Here is a 22,478-nt window from a genome sequence, read left to right on the forward strand (position 1 = left end):
GAATATCAATATATGAATATATTATTTGGTTAGTAATAAACAAGTACAGAAAAAGTCATTTTTATTTTGTTATCTTGGAAACTTAAAACCCTTTTCGTTACATTTAATAAATTACAAGTGGCTATCTTGAAAAACATATCTTCTTACTGTGGCTGTGGTTTCCACTCCACTAAACACATCGACAGTTAGATATAGAGATAATAGAGCACGCAAAGTCTACTTTTGGTTGCAGATCAGTGTCTGATTACAACCAACTAACTGGAAGTATAATCTAGTTAAAAAGACCATAATTGTCCCCAAAAATAAAATAAAGCCCAGTAGCATACATCATAGTGATACAAAAGAATACTGTATATTCTCTATACACTGTATATGTAATTCAGTTTATCTCTTGTGTTTTATCCTCTCGGGTGTCCCCACAACAAGCCACTCTGATACTGTCAAACACCTGCCATAAAAAGAAGTGGGTGAATGCACATGTTTAGAGTGGCCAGTCCTTTAGTAACTTGGTATGTGTTGTATATGAAGCAGTCGACTTTTCTGATCATTTTCAGGTGAAAGTGGTACATGCGGAAAAAATGATAGGGCAAGAAAGAAATGGCATACAATACGACGACTGATATCACCAACAGAGCTACCTTACGTCTTTCTAGAGCGGTTAGGCTCACACTTTTCCTGACTACCTGAATAACCACACAATAAGAGGCAAAGGTGATCAAAAATGGGATAAGACACCCAAACACAGAGAGAAACATTTTGTAATTAAAATGTGACTTCTCTGTCTTAGTTTGTTGCTGGTTACAGTTTGACACACACACAGTGTTGTTGCTGTGCATATCAGGGCAAGATGAAGCAAATTTCAAAACTGGACTGGAAATAACCCCAACCAAAATCCAAATGACAACACTGGCGATCTTTGCCTTTCTTGGTCCCAAGTATGTTCTTGTAAAAAATGGGTATTTCAAAGCCACGCAGCGGTTCACACTTATAATCATGATGAAGAAGATGCTGGCATACAGATTACAGGTGAAAAGAAACCGCTCAATTTTGCAAGCAGCATTCCCAAATATCCAGTGCTTCTCTAGGGCGTAGTAAACAATGAGCATAGGCAGCGTGAGGATGTAGAGTAGATCACTGATGGCCAAGTTGCAGGAGAAGACAATCCCTGTGTGCCAGTTTCTCCTTTCTTTAGTCACAAGGAGATATAAGGCAAAAATATTTCCCACTAGAGCAACAACAAACTCAATCCCGTACAAGGATGGCAGCAGGCGGATTTGAAATGTCTCACAGCCTTGAATATCAGGCTTCATCTTGAGTACACAACTTGGCCACACTTCGAACAATCTGTGAAGTATTAGAGCTTGTTATGATTTACAACACAAAACACAACTGGGGAAAATCATACTCACCAAAGAGATGCAATTTCTGTGCCTCACAAACTTTCAGTGATCGTTTCCTGCATTCTGTTGATAAAAATGGCACATAAACCACAAGGAAGATGTAGAATTGTGTCTTCTCTAAACATGGCTGTAACTTCCCCTCTACAGTTTCACAATATGAAGAAGTAAAACTGGCAAAAATTTGCATTCTTTGGTCTGACAAATTCCACCTCAACAGTGACCCAACAGTTCATGAAATATCGCTTCAAAACCCCAAATTATAGTCTGTCATTTCATCATGCAGTACTTGATTACATTATTTTGACACGTAATTTCAAATAATTCAGATAAAAATTTATCTGAAAAAAATCAAGTTAAGGCACTCACCTTGTGCAAGTCCTGCCCCATTCCCCAGTCCTCTCTTCACTGGAACATACAACCCTTGTACTCAATTTCCTGAACATTTCCTGTTGTCAAAAATACTTTTTCATACGGTCTACAGTAAAGTCTTCTTCACAAAATCAGTCAATTTAAAAATTCAAATGAAAAGAAATTGTAATCTAAGCAGAAATTAGTGAAACAAGATCTGTCATGCTTGGACACTATGGACACACCCAAAGAATGTATGCTGCAGATAGCTTCCATCCCACCCTCCTTTGGCTTCTGTCTAAACATGCATATGATGTGGAGTGGTCAAAAGATGGACATGACTTAAGTGTCAGTGGATTAAAGGATTAATATTTATTCCAAATGTATACAAACAGAATTTTTTTTATTTATTTACAAGTCCTCACAGATGTTGCACCTGCTGTCCAAAAACAGTCCAGATGCTTATTTTTTTCAGCCATTTTGTTTCCTGTGTTTGAAGTCCTTCTTTCGTCCTGCAGATTTTTTAAATCCTGGTTTGCCCTTTTGTCCTTTAGGTTTAAATTTGTTGTCCTTATTTTTCTTTGCATATGTTTTATCTGAACTAAATTTATTTTTGCCAAACTTTTCTGTACCACCAGGCCTTTTCTTATTGAATGTCTTGCCTCCCGGTTTAATCTTCTTTGAAAAAGGTTTCTCCGAGTCACCAAATTTCTTCCATGGTTTATGCGGTTTTCCAGTTTTGGCTGTCTGGTCGGCTCCTGGACCATTTCTTTTTGGCAATTTGCCGTTTTTGTCTTTATTTGAAGATTTGCCTTCAGACAGTTTTCTCTTCTTAGCAGGTCCATTTGACTTGTCCCGCATTCGCTTTCTCTTGGCTCCTGGGAACATATCTGTGCACAAAGGCATTAAGTAAATAACCTGTATCTGAGCAGATCCCAACATTTATATAGACAAATCCTTTACCTTCATCTGGGTCCTGGCCGACGGCCTGTCTGTAGTACTCCACCTCATCGTCTGAATCAGCATTAACGACATCATCCTGAGCTCCCGGATCCTCTACTTCACTGTCTTCATCAGCATTTGTGCATTTCTTTTTTATACCTTCAAGGCTCTTTAACCTGTTGACAAAGTACAATTTAGACTTTAGACCTCATCAGTTTAACAACTGCTGGGTTTTTCGTGGCATCAAAACATTCTATAGGTCAATCATTTTAATACAGATAGGGTGATGAGCAAAATGAATAGCAGGTCTAGTCACCAACAGAATTGATCAGGTTTAACATTTCCAAAGATATTACTTATTAGAATACCATGCGATCAGGTAGGGAAGCTCAAGTGGGATTATGTTTTCGTGATACTCTATGTGGCGACTGTTATGAGTTTGGGCTATACAAAACTATTATTGAATGAAAAGCTTCTAAAATATTACTTGTTTTTTTCTCTTTGCTCTTTTTTCTGAGCCACATTTTGTTCTTGCTTCTTTCGTCGTTCTTGTTTTGCCTTCAGCTGAGCCTCTTTTCTGTTCAGGATCTCCTGGATTTCTTCTTCTGTCTTAGTAACTGCAGAATACAACAATTCATTCATTTTTAAAAACAGCATATACAAAATTTTTCATTCCAGACAAGTAACCTGTGTGCATCAGCAAGCGTTTACTTTAGAAAATTAATCATTGAATAATTCATTACAAAATGTGTCATCAGATACACCATCATGTAAAAAAAGAGCCAACAACTGGAGCACATGTACTTACTGACAGAATGATACAGGATATTTCCTCCTCCCATCCCTTCTTCAATCTTGGAGAGTTTTAATGTCATCCGAGGACCAATCTAAAACAAAAAAATGATCAAATCAACGCAGATCAATGTCTTTTTGAAAGAAAAAAAAAAGTTAATTTAAATCCTATAGATTACTAAACATGATAAATGACACATTAAAATATTTTTCACTTACCTCAGTTAGACGAACAGCACTTTGTTGAGAAGCCATATTGCCTCGACCTGAATAGGCCTGTGGCAGCTCTGTAATGTTGTGGTCTCCATCTTGTTCAGCTTCACTTTCTGACAGGTTTGCTCCCCTTAACAAGTACAAAGTAGCACATATTAGTGTGACCTCAACAATCAAGCATTTTATTATACCTTAGAAATACCTTACTTCATAAGGAGCTCACTAATGTCCTCAAATTTGTTCATATTGGGAAACCGTTCTTGCATCAACTTTTTTACTCCACGGCTCATGCCCACAGGGACCACCTTAAGGCTACTGCAGGTTCAGAAACAGAAGTGAAGGTCATTGTCACATTCAGCCCAAAATTATAACTATTCTACTATCACTATCATTCATCAGTGCGTTTACTTTGACACATGAATCACTGGTCAATCATGTCAGAATGTGTCATCATTTGAACTATAAAAAAAAATATACATATATATATATATTTTTGAGTATAGTAATAAACCACTTACTAATGCCTGAATTCTATTTCCTCAGACTCTGGGTTGTAATTTAACAGCACACACCGCTTAATGTTGTTGAGATTGACCTGCAACATATCAGTACCACAAGGTCAAACACCAATTCCACATTTAAGACTATTTTTAAAAAGGGTAAAATTAAATATGTCAGAAAGCGTTTACTTTTTCTGATTGATCTTCAAAGTGAACTCAGAAGACTATACTTTCATCATACATTAAGAGCTTTAAAAAGCAGTTTAACAGACTTCACATTATTTTACCTTATGCACATTTATGGAGGGGAACATATTTTGAAACATGGTGGCCATTAGCTTGATGTGCATCCCACTGGAACCAAAGTTATTGAGGATGAGCAGTGGATGGTGTGTGAACTGCTGCTCGTGCATTCTGTGCTTCTTCAGAGCAGACACTACGTCTTTGACAAGAGAATACTGAAAAATACAAAATGTCCTGTTACAAAATGTGTAACTTTTATTTACAAGTAATAATCAAACATGTATTGCCTTGGGATCATCAGTGCGTTTACTTTGAAAAACATCACTTTCAATCAATATTAATATATTCTCATCATCTGAGCCCCATCTTTATTTGTAAGTATAGTGACAGAGTCATTTACCTTGACCACTTTGAAATGAAGCGTTGGGCCTTTTGGAAGGCGAGCAACCCTCTGAAATATAAGTTGTGGGTTAATTGTGAGACAGTATTAATAAAATGTCAGCACTTGAATGGGGCTTTAGTGTCCTCACCATGTTAACAGAGCTAGGAGTTTTGCTGAACATAACGAAGTGTGTAACGCCAAGTGGTCCAGCAATTGAAACAAAATCTTTCAGGACATTCTTTTTTCTAACCTAAAGAAACATAAGTTAATAAATGTAACAGTACATTGTGGATATCCCAGTACATAGTTTATGCTATTTGACAGTGACCTTCAGGCTCTCTGCTGTGTATGGCTGCATGACTTTTCGGACATCCACGATGAGCTGGCCCACGTTTTTGCCAATCTGTCCGCGGTGAAAGACGAAGGAGTGGGGGACGGCACCATACGTCTCCTCGGCCACATGGTTAGCTGAAGCTCGGGCTTTCTTTTGGTTTTTGGTCTTAAGGCAAATAAAGACAAATGTCATCAAATCATCACAGGTTAGACAACTTTTCTGCATTTAGAATTAGCCGACACAAGCTGTACATAAAACGCTACGATACCAGAGGAAAATAGTTTGGCACAAGCTACCATCATGTCTTACCTTCGATTTCACCATTTTTCCATAAATTGGTGCCTTACAAAAGACAAAACAGTATTCTTGTCAGTAGTTCGGAGGCTGCACAAATAGCATGTGAATAAAAAGAAGATATCTTTGGAGATTAGGTGAAAAATAAGCTCTTAACTAAAGTCCAACTCCACATGGCTGCAGCGTTTGCTGTGTGCCGCGCTGTTTTGCATCCGTGTGCAACGAACTCGGAGGAAATAGTTCCTAGGTGGTTCTTTACTAGATCACAAAATGGTATCTGTGTTTTTTTTCGTGAATCACTTTTAATTAAAGTAGTTCTATGTCCGTTTTCTTTTGTAAGGTTGATAATAATAAAAAGGTATTCTGGAAAATTATGATTTTGAACATAAAAACAATTGACCAGAAAATATGTCTTCATTTATTACATATTGTTCATAGACTGTCTGTAATATGATACATACATTACTGTTCATTCAGATTAATACATTTTGATCACTGGTCCGAGGCGCACACACAGACTTCATTGTTGGCCACCAGAGAGCGCCATATAATACGTATGATTAAAACGTGACGTCAAAACTCGTGCAATTTTTTTTAAACACCAAAATTTAGATATATGAATAACTTAAGTCTAACGGATTATTGCATGACTTGGTAAGGTATGCAACTTTCTGGGAGTCACCAGTTCAGAACATTCTCCATGGAAATGCCATATTATGGAAGATTATAGTCAAAGGTTTTACATTTCGATGGTAACAATCAGGTCAGGTTTGTAGAGATTCAAGCCTGTTCACTGAACGAACATGCTTTTTTTTCTTTCTTTTTTTTTTTTCTTTTTTCTTTTTTTTAATTTAGTGAATAAAAACAATACAAATTAAGGGGGGAAATGCTTCTGTTTTAGTCTGTTTGGGCGAAAAACGAAAGCCTTCTGTGGGGAATGTTCCAAAAGTGCAAATGTCATTACCAAAACCAGTAGCTTCTTCCATTGGTGATGGTTTAGCTGTCAGTACCAGACAATAACAATACCAGCAAGATGACTAGTAAGTCTGTTTGACCTAAAGATCTTGTTGCCTAGAAAAAGATGAACAGGTTGAGCTGAGGGGCAGGGAGGAGACAGCCCACGCTCCTATGCTGCTGAAGGAGGTGTCTTTGGGATAGTTTGGGAGTCAGTTTGTAATTAGCAGCCTGCTACTGAGAGATTCCAACAAGAGGCATCCAAGACGGACCCAGAGGAACAGGACTGGTCTGCTTTGTGTCCTTGACATTCAGGTCATTTCCACAATGCTTCATCAGTCTGATTAATTTGCAATTATACTTTTTAATCGAACCTTTATTTGCACCAGTAAGTCAAATTTAAGGATGTAATTTTGAGATGCAGGATTAAATCTCTGCCTGGAAGACAACAACAGTATTCATCGCTTATTTGCTGCAAAGGTAAGATAGAAAATATATTTAATTTTCTCTGACTTTCTTATTCAATCTTTGAAACCTAAGAGAAACAAGTTTTCAATATTTGTTTAATGGTTTTATGGTGTTGACATTTTGTGATGATGTTGAACTCCCTCAAAAGAGCTCAGTTGGCTGAGAGATGGAGCTCTGTTGATTCTGACTGGTCTGTATTGACACTTGTCTCCTCATTGTTGACTTGCTAATAAATTCCAAACAGAAACTTTTTTTTATCCTTAACCAACACACATGGAGAGCCATCACCAACATTTGTGGCACTGTGGTTTGAACATAATGTGTTATTTCCCATTTTTCTAACTGCCAGTGTTTGGGGTCCCACATTTAAGTAGACACTGATTATATTACTTAGAGCAGCAAGAAGGCCATGTCCAGTACCACTTTATTTGTTTAGAAATTCCCTAATAGTCAATGGCCTATGCAAGTGGTCGATAAAGTAATACATTTTGTTACTTAAGCAAAAGTACAGATATTGGGCAAAAGATTACATAAAGAAGATTAAAAAAGTAAACATATCACATAAAAAATCTACTACTATTGAAGTACCTGTTTAAAAATATACTTTACAAGTAAAAAGTACAGAACAATCAAAGTGATTCAGTTGATTTCTAGCTGTATGTGGTTTGTAAAAGTAGAAAGTATCCACTGTTAAAATGTACCTTACTTGTAAAATTGTACTTAAGCATTGTACTTTTACATTTGCACTTTGTTTCCTTCCATCACTGCCTAATACTTATTTTTAGGGCTGATATGTAGAATTGTTTTTGATAGTTTTCACCAAATTATATGATATGAAATTACTTTAAACTCAGTCACTCTGTATACAGTGCATCGGTCTGACATGGTGCCCCTCTAATATAAATTAATAGGAAGAAAGTCCAATTCTGCCCCTCTAAAATGCTAGGGCGTGGGACATCAGGTCCCTTTGTCCCCCCCAGTCAGGTGTTTCATATAAAACACCTGAGTGGTGTGGTAGTTATACAATCCAAAACAATATATCTGTTTATCTGTATTCTGTATTGTATAGGTCTTCTTTGGATGAAGTTTGCAAATTCTTCCTGTGTCTGGTGGACTTCTTTAATCCTAAACCTAAACATGCAATACCTGGCTTCACAGTGACTGTCAACTAGACCTAGACAAAGCCCACTTATCATCTGTAAATTTTAATCTGTTATTAAAGCAAAGATATTTACACATTTTTGATTTTCTCACAGGTCCAGACATCACACAATTCATGGGGACGACACTCACCATCAGCCTGCCTCTTTTGATAACACTTTGCCTGAATTTCAATGGCTGCAACACTCAAAAAGTCATAAATCGGTCGGATCCCAAAGATGGACGCTGCTCCTACACCTTCCTCGTACCTCAGCAGAAGCTGACAGGAGCTCTCTGCGTGAACACTGCTTCGGCAAACCAGTCTGAGGTGCAGGCGCTGAGGGCAGAGCTAAAGAGACAACAGGACCAGATGGACAGGCTCAAAGGGCAGCTGGAACAGGAGGGTGCACTAGTGATGGAGGTACGGGCCTTACGCAAAGAGAGCAATAACATGAACTCGCGCATCGCCCAACTCTATGCCCAGCTACTGAACGAAGTAATCACCAAAAAAGATCAGATTTTGGAGCAGAAAAGGGTGGAAAGTTTGTTGTTGAATGCTACAGCGCAGGTAAGATTTTTATATGAGATGGTAAGAATTTATTTTTATAAAAATCATGTGTTTTTTTTTCAATTGCTGTGATCTTTATAATAGGTCTGTGTGATATGGTGATAAAATCAAATTGTAATCTGCTCCCATTGACAATGTACTATTTCTATTCTGTCATATTGTCATTTGGGATTTACTATTTCTCAGTTTCTCCACTTCTCATTGGTCAGCCTCTGTAAGGCTCTGAATGAATGATCAATCACAGTGAAGTGTGAACATTCAGATGGATCAGATTGCCCACCCCTAATTTAAAGGTGCTTACAGCTTCAGAGCAAAGTACAGTAACTAAATAACCAAGAAAGCCAAATATAAATCAGTATGCATTGAATTAACTATTTGAGAAATGTACTTGTGAATGATATATTGTCTTCATGGAGATTGGAGATGTTATTGCTTTGCCTGAATGTTCCATGGTATGGCATTAAACATATCAATCTAGCATTTATTCATTACATGTGTTTCCATTGCTCAAAAATACAATAAATTCTTCTGTGAATAGGGGCAGCTCTCCACAGGTCTGAATTGTAATGTAGTATAATGCTGTGACCTGCTTGTCTTGTTCATGATAGATAGGCTTAGTCTAGACTGTGGAGCATTATAGACAAAGCAATAACGTTTCCATGGAGGCAAGTAGGTAGCGGATGCTCCACCAGAAAAGTTGAGCAGCGCTCGTTTAAATGTTTCTTTTCTGAGGATTCAATGGTGAGATACGTTTGAGAATTTAATACTACTTAATAATATTTGTGTATAAAGGCATTGCAGGTGTCTAACAATTACCGGGAGCTTGAAAAGAAATATGGTGCCCTTACGTCCATGATGAGTACACAAAACCAGTTTATCTCACGTCTCGAGAAGCAGTGCCAATGCAAAAATTCACCTCACTCCACTGCGGTAAGATCTCATTATAATGTTAGTATTGTATTATTTTAGGTACTGATATTATGCTGGGGGGTGATCTATAATGCATTTCTATTGGCAGAATGTTCAGCAGTTTCCATGTTACTCAATACACACATTAGCGAACACAGACAAAAATGTTTTAAGATCTTCTGAAAACTTAGGAAAAAAATACAAAATGGATTATGATCAATATGAGTGTTCATGGTCCTGTAGGTGTTTGATTTTCAACAAAAAGCTGAGAGTGACTAACTGAAACACTGTTGGCTAGCTTGTGATAGTAATTTTATATGTGAGAGGCTTGTTGAACAGCACAAATCATCGCCTGTTGTAGTTCCAACCAAGGCAGAGCTTTCTGATCAGATTGTGTTAATATAAAGATTTGAGTAACAGAGCTTCTAACAGAGCAGTGCTTCCAGTTAGCTTCACACCCCAAGGGAATTTTGTGGATGACATCAGCTGCAAAGTGTCAATATTGTAAAGATGTGAAAACTGACTGTTTTTGTGCTAGTCTGTGCAGGTCACGACTGAACCTCCCAACCCTCCAAAGCCCAGTGTGTTTCATAATTACAGTTCAGAGGCAAACGAAATGACCAATGATGTTCAAAGGGACCAAAGTCTTCCTGTAGCACAACAGCAAGAAAACAGCATGATAGTGGGACCCCTCCCCACCACTGCCATGGACGCACCCACCGACCCCCCCTTCATTAGCTTCCCTGTCACAAAGACACCAGGTATTTAGACTTAGGCTTTTAAATAAAATAAAATAAAATATAAATTAGTAATAAAAATATCTCAGTATGATGTATAGAGTGGTTCTAGCTCTACCAGAGTGTATTTTGTTTTGTATTTTTCAACATTAATTCATGCTGAGCTGAAAAAAAGTATTTGTGATGTGGCCTCCATGTATGCCCCAGATTTTTTGAAAACAGACAGGCTTTAGGTGGTAGTAGTAGACTAAGCCTCAAATGCAGGACAATAGAGGGTTACCCAAAATGTTTTAATCATTCAAAACCTAATTCTCAGTAAGCAAGTGATGAAGAACAATTAAACATAAAATTTTATCTTCCTCCTTAAAGGTGCACTGTGTACCTTTTCTGGTGGAAGGTATGTCAAACACTTTTGTCTGTTGAGTTGTTGCTTTGTCTGGAATGTTTCACAGTATAATATTAAAACATTTCTTAATCTTAATGGAGACCAAACCAGACCAAGTTACTGGTTAGATCTGTGGAAAGGCAACCCTGCTCACAGCAAGAAGTAGGTATTTTAGGTATTTTTAGCTATAAAACTATAAGGCTATATTCAGTAAATGTAAGGTAGAGCTGTTTAATGTCATACTGTGGAATGTTCCAGGCAGAGCAATGACATATTTGTAGAAACAACCAGGTGAAGGACTCCTAACCAAAAAGTTACAAAGTGCAGCTTTAAAACTGAATTACCCAACTCTTCTCTTATAAATAGGTAGATTTTGTTTTTGCCCCATTGTATGTAATGTAAAAGCAGTACACTGTGACAAAATCAGAGCACTGTATGCTGTCTTCATAAAACATTTTATAGATGCAAACTTGTAAGAGAGAGCTGAGATTGGTGATGACTGGCTATTTTTTGATGGTCCAACTTGATTCACTTCTCTAAAAAATATGTTTTAAAGCTGTGCTAGTGGTCTAAAATATCATGCATGCAAATACTAGAAATGTGCCAAAGTGCTTAGAGAGCTAGAAACTTGTTAGATAGATATAAATATCTGCTTCGTCCTTTCATTGTTTTGAAATCAGGAACTGTTGCTTTAATTATGTCTCACCCCAGCGCCTTTAACGTTTTTCACACCTCGCCTCACATGCACAGTCCAGTTTTTGCTTAGCCATCTTCGCCATTGTGGTTTTTCTTGTATTCTCAATAACAGAAGCGAAGTCGTTGAACTAAATGTACCCTATCTCTATGGGAACTTCTAAACAGTGTCAGAAAGCTCTGGAGGCACTTATCACATCTCAGGCTGCGTAATGAGGAGGGGGCACCATGTCATCTGATAATTTCCAGGGACAGGCATTTTTTAAATACCAAACATTTCATATCTCATTTAGGGTTATTTAGTAATGCTATCTGAAATAATGATACATTTTTACAATGTCAGACTTCATTACTATCAGTGACTCAAACAAACATGGAGGGTTTAGGTTATTTTGTACTGCTGTTTATCAGTGGGTTTTCTTAGACCCCAAAAAGTTCTCTGTGAAGAATATTAGACATTATCACTGTGAGTGTGGGAGGCAGCAACGGGAATCTGCATTCTTAGCTTATAGCTTATCTGAAAACAATGCCACTGTACATTATAAGTTTACATTTTGCAATGTCTTTGGCAAGGAAGCACTTACCACAACCTGAAACACACGGCCGCAACAGCTGGTTATGTGAAATAAATGGGGTTTTGAACATAGTAAAATGTATTTAATTGCATTGCTGTATCTGTTTAATTTTAACTTTATATGTGTGTTATTTTGACCAGGATGTTAAGACCTTTTTTCATAAACCTTTATAAATTAAGTTTTTTTAACAATACGTATGGATAGTATTACATTCAAAATAGTGTAAAAATCTTACAGGAAATTGAAAGCAAATAATCTGGATATTAGACATTGATGTTGTCACTAAATGTTTAGAATTAATTGCAAAAACAAATTTAAAGTTAGTTATAAATGAGAGTAAACATGATTGTTTGTCAGGGCCATGGAGGGACTGTCAGCATGTACTGGACTCGGGGGAGGGCACCAGTGGGATATACCTTCTGCGTCCTCAGGGCACAAACCGCCTCCTCCAGGCCTGGTGTGATCAGAGCCGCGCCCAGGGGGGATGGACTGTCATCCAGAGGAGACAAGATGGATCTGTTAATTTCTTTAGGACATGGGAGCAGTATAAGGTGAATGGCACAATAACACTATCAGATTTCCTGTGGTCATGTGTTTGCGCTGCTTAGCAATAGGAAGAGCAGTGGTTCACACACTGTTAAAATTCAATATAAATTATCCAAAGTGGCAGTCATATCAATAGTAAGTTAAGTATATTTATTATATTATGCAGCGAATCCGTGTATCATTCGTTCATTCGTTTTTCAATATAAAACCAAAAATAAGAAAACGAAAAAACTACAGTTTTCTTCGTTATTTGTCTCCAAAACCAAAATGAAAAAACGGATAACGATTCGTTTTTTCTGTTTTCGATTTTGTGTTTAAATGAAGAATGGAAAAAACGGATAACGGCCGTTTCCCGTTTACGTGACTTCCGTGACTGCGATGCCGAACTTTTGCACCGCATACGGACTGAACCGGGACTGATCCAGGTCCGAGACCAGACCGAGACCAGAGCGGGACTGAGACCGGGACCAGAGCGGGACCAGACCGGGACCAGAGCGGGACCAGACCGGACTCTGAGCTTTGACTCCGAGCCTCCACGGGGTCCGAGCCTCAGCTTCGAGCTCCGGTCTGAGCCTCCGGTCTGGTCCCGGTCTGGTTCTGGTCTTGTCTCGATCTCGGTCTCAGGCCCGCTCTGGTCCCGGTCTGGTCCCAGTCTCACCGCATACGGACTGAATCAGGACGGATCCAGGTCCGAGACCAGACCGAGCTGCTCTGGTCCTCCGCGATCAAGAACCGCGGTTGATTCCGAGGTGGTGCAGAGCCTCTGACTGACGCTTTCACCCCAACGAAAACGAACCGAACTAAGAGCTTTTGGTTCAGATGGACCAGGTCCGGGACCAGACCGGGACCAGAGCGCTACTGAGACTCAGTCCCGGTCTCGGTCCCGCTCTGGTCCCGGTTTCAGTCCCGCTCTGGTCCCGGTCTGGTCCCGGTCTCAGTCCCGCTCTGGTCTCGGTCTGGTCTCGGACCTGGATCAGTCCTAGTTCATTCGTTTTTCAATATAAAACCAAAAATAAGAAAACGAAAAAACAACAGTTTTCTTCGTTATTTGTCTCCAAAACCAAAATGAAAAAACGGATAACGATTCGTTTTTTCAGTTTTCGATTTTGTGTTTAAATGAAGAATGGAAAAAACGGATAACGGCCGTTTCCCGTTTACGTGACTTCCGTGACTGCGATGCCGAACTTTTGCACCGCGTACGGACTGAACCGGGACTGATCCAGGTCCGAGACCAGAGCGGGATCAGAGCGGAACTGAGACCGAGGCCAGCGGTCCGAGCGGTTCCGTGTCATCATCTCCGCGCTGGTTCCGTGCGGGGAAAGTGAGAATGCTCTGTGGACTACAGGTCCGGACGGGCTGCTCCAGAACCGCGGCTGGTTCCGAGGTGGTGCAAAGCATCCAACTGACGCTTTCACACCAACGAAAACGAACCGAACTAAGAGCTTTTGGTTCAAATGGACCAGGTCCGGGATCAGACCGGGACCAGAGCGCTACTGAGACTGGGACCAGACCGGGACCAGAGCGGGCCTGAGACAGAGACAAGACCGAGACAAGACCGGAGGCTCAGAGCCCACGGCAGGGCCAGAGCTCGAAGCTGAGGCTTGGACCCCGCGAAGGCTCAGAGTCAAAGCTTGGAGTCCGCCCCAGTCCTGCTCTGGTCCTGGTCTGGTCCCGCTCTGGTCCCGCTCTGATCCCGCTCTGGTCTCGGACCTGGATCAGTCCTAGTTCAGTCCGTACCCGGTGCAAAAGTTCGGCATCGCAGTCACGGAAGTCACGTAAACGGGAAACGGCCGTTATCCGTTTTTTCCATTCTTCATTATAAACACAAAATCGAAAACTGAAAAAACGAATCGTTATCCGTTTTTTCATTTTGGTTTTGGAGACAAATAAGCGAAGAAAACTGTTGTTTTTTCGTTTTCTTATTTTTGGTTTTATATTGAAAAACGAATGAACGAATGATACACGGATTCAGCTGTGAGCCTTTTGCCTTGCTTGTGTTTTGATCAGTCACATCTTTATACTTTACTATACTTAATACATTTGAAACATTTCTCCAGGCTCATAACGTCATAGTAAAATACCTTGTCCTTTCTAGACTGTCAAATGTATCGAAAATCAGACTCTCAACTCTTTTGAACTGGTATTAATATGAAAAAGTCACATTCACAGGACAAAAATGAAACTTTCCTGAATAGCTTAAGAATGATCTTGAGCTGTCTCAGAACAGGTATAAGAGCACATAGACTAGCACACTGCCATGTACCACTACAGAACATACCTGGACAATTGAGGGATTTCACACATATCAGATCATGTGGTAATGTGAATGAAAGTACTATGATTTAGTGTTGAAAATCACATTTATGCCTGTTGTCTATTGTTATTCGTTAGTATTAAAATCAAGTTAGATATTTCTGCATCATAACAACACTGTTTAATTGTACATATTCTGCAAATGGACCCTATATCTGTTCATTTGATACTGAGATAACCTTGTGTTACAGCAAGGCTTCGGAAACCTGGACGGGGAGTACTGGTTGGGTCTGGAGCACTTGTACTGGCTGACCAAACAGGGCCAGTACAAGTTGCGTGTGTCTCTGGAGGACTGGCAGGGGCGACAGGTGTTTGCAGAGTACGACAGCTTCCACCTGGAGCCTGAGACAGACTGGTACCGCCTGCGTTTGGGCCACTACCAAGGGACGGCTGGGGACTCTCTCTCCTGGCATAACAACAAGGCCTTCACCACTCTGGATCGTGACAAGGACAGCTATTCAGGTTGGTTTCATTACAATTTAGTTAAAAAATGTAAATGTTGGGTTGAAACAGGTTTGGTCCATTGTTATAACTGGTTTCTTACAGTGATTGACAAGACTTCCCCTGACAGTGTGTGAAGTCTCAAAAAAGAAAGTTGTGACCTAGTTACCTTTTCAAACTAAACCATAGCAAGCTTAAAAATGTTTTCTATGGTTCATCCCTGATTAAAAACTAGTTTAGATCTGGTTATTTCATGTTTTTGATTTCTACTTGATTTTATCCTGGTATTAATGTAATTCTGAGCAGCATTGCACATTGTGGTGTATAGCCTGCCAGAATTTATTAGGAGCAGCATTTTGGGAGTAAGTGTGCAGGCTTTGTCTCATTTTCTATGTTCACTGTAGCAGTCTAGCACCAGTGATGTGTGCATACCTACACTTCTTATGATATTGTTACAATTCTGACTATTAAAATATTACTAAGGAACTAGATTATTTAACTAGATTATTTTTAATTGTAGCACTTCATTATATTACAAGGAATCAGTTTGGTAACTATTTCTTAGTAAAAGTACTTTGTGTGTGTTTCAGGTAACTGTGCTCATTTCCAAAAGGGGGGCTGGTGGTACCACATGTGTGCCCACTCAAACCTGAACGGCGTGTGGTACAGGGGTGGACACTACCGCAGCCGTTACCAGGACGGGGTCTACTGGGCCGAGTTCCACGGAGGGTCCTACTCCCTAAAGCGAGTTTCTATGATGGTTAAACCCATATAACGAGCAGCCAGAGGTTGTGTAGACCTCTTCTACTGTGCAGTGCAAAAGTCTAAGGTTATGGACATCAAAATCATTCAAACTTCATTAAACAAAAATAGATGCATGTAATTTCAATTTTGTTATACATGAATTGTATGATCATTGTTGAAAAAAAATGCTTTTTTAAAGTAGCATTCATTAATTCAAGTAAACACTGTGTAGTAATTCAATCTTTTATTTATTATAAGTTTATTGTAATCAGTACATCTTGTTTGTAAAAGTTTCAGATATTTCGTTATTGACTACTTATAGATTTGCATCCACCTTTGCACACATTAGGGTGCGTTCAAACTTACACAAACAAACAGCACATGAAAATTGGGACTAAACTGAGCCTAAACCGGGACTAAACTTGGACTCGACTGGGACTAAACCTGGACTCAACCTGGACTAAACCTGGACTTGACCAGGGCTAAACCAGGACCAAGCCCACATCAGGAATAAACTGGCCTGATATCAGGACTATAACAGGACAAGTGTGAATGGACCCTTAGAAATCATTTGCGATTTGTAGTATGTGTTCTTTATTAAGGACATGTACCAGCTGTATTGAGATATACTAAACTGTTACTACTAAAGCAATGTACTAAAATACTTGTATGTAAATGTTGGCAGTGTTTCCCTTTAATAGAGACAATAGCATTAACTATTAAATTAATAATTAAATTATAGGGTTTTATACTATTTCATACATTTTTACATAAAATTCAAATCAAGGTTGACTTTGAAAAAAAAATAGTATTGATGTTTTTTGTGTGTGTGTTTTTTAATACTAAGGACTGTCTTGTCACACAGAAATTTGTAGGAAACACTACTATGTACTGTGTTTTCAAATTGTCTACTTTCTTCTGCCCTGGTAATTGACCTGATCATTATCAATAAATTATTAAATTAAGTATTTTCCGCTGTCTGGATTATTGATGGTGACAGGAGGTGTGCATGTTTTTAGCCTGTTTAGTTGAAAAGATTGTGGTGACAGCGTTTCCGTCTGCAGCTTCCTGTTAACTAGCTGGGCGTACAGTTTCCCTTCATAGACCATTGGCGTGCCCTCCTAAACCTTTCATCTCACAAAAGCTCAGGTCAGAACCATCAAGACAAGCTCTGAGTCTGGACTGTTATTACTTTTATTAATTAAGGTGCCCCACCCTGCATCTTGTATCCTGGCACTGGCACTCTCCTCTGACCATCTCACAGCCTAATGGTAAACCAACATGCTGTTTCAGATAATGTGGGTTCATCTTCTGCTTCTGACTGTGCTCTTGGGTAAGTACCACGTGCACTTAATGTGTGCTTTTTCTCCAAATAGTTTTGAAATCTCTTGTTTAATTTTTATACAGAAACAAGTGGGGTTTGAAATTACTTTTTCAAATTGGCTTTAGTTATCTAATCACCATTGTCTTTGAATGAGATAAAAGATAAGTTTATGACCCTTTGTAACAAGATTAGAAGGCCCATTACTTTATGCCTCCTTAAATTCTGCCTTTATTTGGTACAGGTTTGTTTTACCAAATAGCAACTTTTTACTTTGTCCTGACTCTTGTAATTATGTTTATACAGGTGTATCCACTGCATGTCCTCTGATTTTGGAGCCTTATCAAAAAACGGATGACCAGATTTTTCTTAATTGCACCTCTCTAGCTGACGGGCATAAAGGCATGTACTGGAGTTATAACAATCAAACGACAAACAAGGAGTCAGAATCATACACTGAGGTGTCAATATCAGGCAGTGACAGGAATACCACGGCCAAGTGTACAATTAAACTGAATGACACCTTTGAATGCAGTAAATACATTCAACTAAAAATTTATGGTAAGTAAAACAGAAACTAATCCCCAGTATGTGGTTATATGTTGCATTTGTGGTTTTATTGTATACCTTTTTCTATATTTGGCATTATTTTATAGTGACAGTAATGCTATTTGACTCATTGTGCAGAAATATGGTTAAAACATATTAGATTTGTAAAAAAAAAAAAAAAATCTTTTAAAATGAACACTTCTGCCGAAGTGTCTTAATTTCAGGACTGCTCTGTGCTAAGTTTTTGAGTAAAATGAAAAAATAATTAAAATGTTTGCTCTATTCAGTCAAACACATCTAAACTGACGCCTTTTTAACCTTTGTTTAAAGAGGACAGAAAAAATGCAAGAGTTTCCTGGCCTTGAGGCAGCAACAACACAATAGCACACAGTGTTTACACATATACTTACACATACATCAATCTGTGTATTATAGGAACAGTCTCAAGTAAACCATTTACAGGCCGATGACTTTGTGTGATAATTAAAAGTAATATCTGAATTTTGTTTTGACAGACGTAAAGAAGATTACTGAAATTGAAAAAAAACAGCGTGAGTTCAAGTGTGATATCCCTGAGGCGGAACCGGTACAAAACCTCAGTGTTAAGTGGTTCAAGGATGAACAAATAATAGGACCAGAATCTACTCCAGAGGACATGCATGCTCCCCTGGTGTGGAATATTAGCAGAGATCATGATGGAGCCAACTTTTCTTGTGAAGCTCTTGGGCACCAGGAACCACATGGACAAGTTTATGTTTCAATGACATGGAGTTTACATGTAGAATGTGAGTAAGATCCCATTGAAATTCAGTAGGTCTTTTGAACTTATTCAAGTGTTCTAGTGGTCTTTAGAATTCATGAAAAAATTATTGTTATGAACATAATCAGTCCTGCTTTGGTTTTGGGTCCTGTTGTCCTGGTCACTGTTGGTCAGATAACTTTGCAAAACTAAAATCTGATTACTGACTACTGCTTACTTCTAAAAGTAATAATTACTACACTACTATAAGTTACTTTTTATGATTGATATATTTATTACATTTTAACAAAGAGATAACTTATACAATGTTCTGGAAAGATCACTTATAAATTACATTTAAAAAAGAAACACATGGCTCACAAACCAACTTATAACAACTTACATACATATAAAGCATGAATTCAGCACTCTAATCACTTTTTTTTTTCTTCCCAATTTGGTTTTATTTTATGTTTTTAGGCTTAAGTTAAGATGTTTTGTTTTGTTTTATTTTTTATTTTTTACATTTTAATCTACTTAAAGGTGCACTATGAAACCTTTTTGATAGTATGTTTTGTCCCCATGGAGATATTTCTAGTCAACACAATAACATCTCCATGGAGACACCCTCCATCAGAAAGGTTTCGTAGTGCAAGTGTGAAAAGTTAAAAATCCTCTCCATATTAACATATACTATTGTACCTACAGATGCCCCAAAATTTGAAGATAAAAATGAAACCACCGTGCATTTGAAAAAGAGTGGTGATACCAGTTTGGACTGTGCAACTGAGGGCAGCCCTCCTCCTGACTACACATGGTTCAAAAATGGATCAATTGTTGCAAATACACGTTATCTGAATATTATTCAAGTAAATGAGACCACAACTTATTACTGTAACGCTTCTAATCATATTGGCTTTGATACAAGAACATTTGTTGTGGCAGTATCCTCACGTTCTTCAGGTAAGCATTATATAATGTACCAGCATTTTATACCGATATCAGAAACATTTGTGCATATACACTACTTTTCTATATGTTTGCTTTCTACATTTGAAATACATAGAGAAGACATCAAATATATGAAGTAAGATGTATGGAATTATGTAACAAATAAAAAAAGGTTAAATAACTCTACTAAATATTCATATTTTATAACCATACCCTAAAACTTTTGACTAGTGCTGTTTAAACACACATGACCGGTCAAAAGTTTGAACACAGACACTGTCTCCTTCAATGTTTTGTTCATCCTTTTCTTATGTAGAAAGTAGTAAACATATAAAAAAAAAATGTTGAAAGGGAGGGTGATTCCAAACTTTTGACAAGTAGTGTTTTTAGTTTAACAATTCATTTGCTTTTTGTTTGTTTGTTTGTTTGTTTGTTCTACTGTTATTACAGAAAGTCCAATGACAATTATACCAAATGAATTATTTGTGGAATATGGTGGATCAGCTTCAGCTAACTGCAGCACCACAGAAAATATCATTGGTATGGGCTGGGAGGCTGATGAAGGTGGCATTGGCTTTACAGAGAATGTGACTTCTTTGGAGTGGAAAGTAAAGAAGGTGGGAAAATGGACCATGAAAGCGATGTGCTTTATAACTACAAAAATTGATGGACAGTATCTCAAATCAATGAATATCACCATTTACAGTAAGTACAAATATTTTACTGAAATAACAGTGTACATTTCTATGTGGTTTTGTCTTGTTGTCACCATGGACTATGGAGATTGAAAATACTAGTTTGCTGAATTGCTTTAGTGATATGTGGGATAATGGCTAGCTCTAGCTCAATTGCCTAGTTCAGAATGTTCAGAATAATATTTGATGTACTAAGAGATAAAGTATTGGATACGTGTGCATTCTGGATCCTAGGAAATTATTTCAATGAGAATTAACTGAATTATTGTGTTTGATATTGCAGAACTTCCTGACAAGGTGCAGGTCTCTCCAGAAGGCAACCACAAGCTAGTAGAGGGTCAACAACACAAATTGCAATGTAAAATTTCAAATGTAGCTCCTGTTGAGAAAGTCCAAGTAAAGTGGTACCGGGACAATCAACTCCTCTACACAGAAACATTCAATGAAATTGTCTCAGAACCACAAAATAAAACCTCAATTTTCACTCTAAGTCCTAAGAAAGAGCATAACAAAGCAAACTTTACCTGCGAGATAGAGCTACTTCTTAAACAAGGACAAAACCCAAAAGTTGTGTCAGCACCTTACACCGCTGATGTCCAGTGTATGCTTTATATTTTATTCATGTAAATCAATATAAAAATCTTAATAACAACAATGACAACAATAATACTGACTGAATGTTTATTTTTTGTATTGTAGATAAACCTATCCAACATTGTCCACTCAGTTATACCGGTAAAGAGAATGAGTTCAAGTTGGATACAGTGCCATGTAAACCCAGTGGAAATCCTGAACCTGATACTTACTGGTACTATAATGACATATTGGTCAATTCTACTGAACCTCGAACAAGAAAAGATTCAGGAACATACACAGCTATATTTAAGAATGATATTGGCAATACCAGTACCAGTGTTAACATAACTATTGAATGTGAGTCTAATTTGTACTATTATATCAAATCTGTTATACTTTACCAATTTATTTCAATTGTATACATTTTTTCACAGACGGACCATTGTTTTCTTGTGAAGACCACTATGATGTTATAGAAAAAACAAATTTTAAATCGCCATGTGAACCTGAAGGAATACCAAAGCCCAAATCTGTGTGGTTGAAGGATGAAACGCAGATGCATTTTTCAAAGCAGTGGAAAAGGCATGACAGTGGGCAATATTTAATAGCAGCAAACAGCACACTTGGAAAAGTCAACCACACACTGAGAATAAATGTTTTGTGTAGGTTGAAAATACTCAACAAAAAAAAACACACACAAAAAAATGCCTAGAAATGTGATGCATGCTTTATTTATTTTTATTTTTTTATAGATCCCCCAAGTTTAACAGAAAATATCACTCAAGAATTCCACATGGGGGAAAACCTTACCCTGAAGTGTAATGCAGATGGGAACCCACTCCCTCAGCTTCACTGGAACCACCCTAACGCTTCAAACGTAAACACCACCAGAGGGCGCCAGATTTACATTACAGAAGCCACGTCCACCAACGCTGGTCTCTACCTCTGCATTGCCACGAATAAACTTGGAAGCGTAACAAGAACCGTAACATTGATATTGAAAGGTATTATTATTATTATTACGCACAGTTGAATTTATTAAAGATTACAGTAGTTTGGCCATGGTGTGCATATTCTATCTTACTTTTATTTCTTTCTTTGCAGAAACGCACTCTAACCTCAAAAGAATTTTAATCTTTGTATTTCTACTTGCCCTTGTCCTTGCCATATTCATCCTCGTTCTAGTTTACCGTAACTACAAGAAGAAGTCTGGACAATATAATGTTATAGCGATATCTGATAGTCTACCACTGACTTCAAGGTAAAGTGTGATTTAGGACTAGTAGACTATTATTTTATGAAATAATTAAAGCAATGTCTGTAGTCATGTAGGTTTAGGCTATCAATTGTGGAATTTTGGTGGAGTTGCTCAAATTCTTTCTTTTGTTTAGGTATTTTATTTTGAAAGTTGACCTATTGAATGATTGTCCTACTGCTTTGTTTACACTTTGTATATTGGGTTACATGTCCTTTTAAAGTCATACAAGATTGTGACTCTAAATGCATTTTGTACAGTGCGCAAAGTATTTAATAATAAAATAAAGGTCATGCGTATAATTTTCTCCTATGTCTTAATTTGATCTTTTATTCAATTATTTAATTCTTAGTACAAAATATAAATGTTTCACACATGTCTACACCAAATCTACACTGACAAACTGAACTATAGAAAAACACCTCAAGTGTCAGTAGGCTAAATATGCTTCTTACATGAGGTCAAGAATCA

The 22,478-nt window shown here is 37.9% G+C and overlaps 3 protein-coding genes across 3 annotated transcripts; 2 read left to right on the forward strand and 1 right to left on the reverse strand.

Moving 5' to 3' along the window:
• Positions 1-44: 44 nt before the first annotated feature.
• ppan (peter pan homolog) lies at positions 45-5,659 on the reverse strand. Its single transcript, XM_055152725.1, is given in 14 exon segments — positions 45-448; positions 450-1,360; positions 2,225-2,638; positions 2,712-2,866; positions 3,178-3,307; positions 3,499-3,577; positions 3,702-3,825; positions 3,903-4,010; positions 4,214-4,290; positions 4,483-4,653; positions 4,839-4,889; positions 4,969-5,070; positions 5,149-5,319; positions 5,464-5,659. Coding segments are annotated over 14 exon segments (2,577 nt in total). The 5' UTR covers positions 5,479-5,659; the 3' UTR covers positions 45-379.
• On the forward strand, positions 5,256-16,834 carry angptl6 (angiopoietin-like 6). Its single transcript, XM_020933206.2, has 8 exons — positions 5,256-5,359; positions 6,524-6,882; positions 8,127-8,578; positions 9,371-9,508; positions 10,026-10,248; positions 12,235-12,428; positions 14,928-15,198; positions 15,768-16,834. The coding sequence occupies exons 3-8, from the start codon at positions 8,147-8,149 to the stop codon at positions 15,950-15,952; spliced, it is 1,443 nt and encodes a 480-aa protein (XP_020788865.1). The 5' UTR covers positions 5,256-5,359; positions 6,524-6,882; positions 8,127-8,146; the 3' UTR covers positions 15,953-16,834.
• Positions 16,835-16,997: 163 nt separating this feature from the next.
• icam5 (intercellular adhesion molecule 5) lies at positions 16,998-22,314 on the forward strand. The gene is made up of 10 exons (XM_020933890.2): positions 16,998-17,254; positions 17,549-17,803; positions 18,307-18,576; positions 19,239-19,493; positions 19,932-20,186; positions 20,460-20,777; positions 20,876-21,109; positions 21,187-21,414; positions 21,505-21,756; positions 21,857-22,314. Exons 1-10 carry the CDS (start codon positions 17,203-17,205, stop codon positions 22,015-22,017), a joined length of 2,280 nt encoding a protein of 759 aa, XP_020789549.2. The 5' UTR covers positions 16,998-17,202; the 3' UTR covers positions 22,018-22,314.
• Positions 22,315-22,478: the final 164 nt, after the last annotated feature.

The sequence above is a fragment of the Boleophthalmus pectinirostris genome, unplaced genomic scaffold, assembly GCF_026225935.1.
Source record: "Boleophthalmus pectinirostris isolate CB_2022bp ecotype Guang Dong unplaced genomic scaffold, ASM2622593v1 HiC_scaffold_17, whole genome shotgun sequence".
In the NCBI taxonomy this organism is placed as follows: Eukaryota; Metazoa; Chordata; class Actinopteri; order Gobiiformes; family Gobiidae; genus Boleophthalmus; species Boleophthalmus pectinirostris.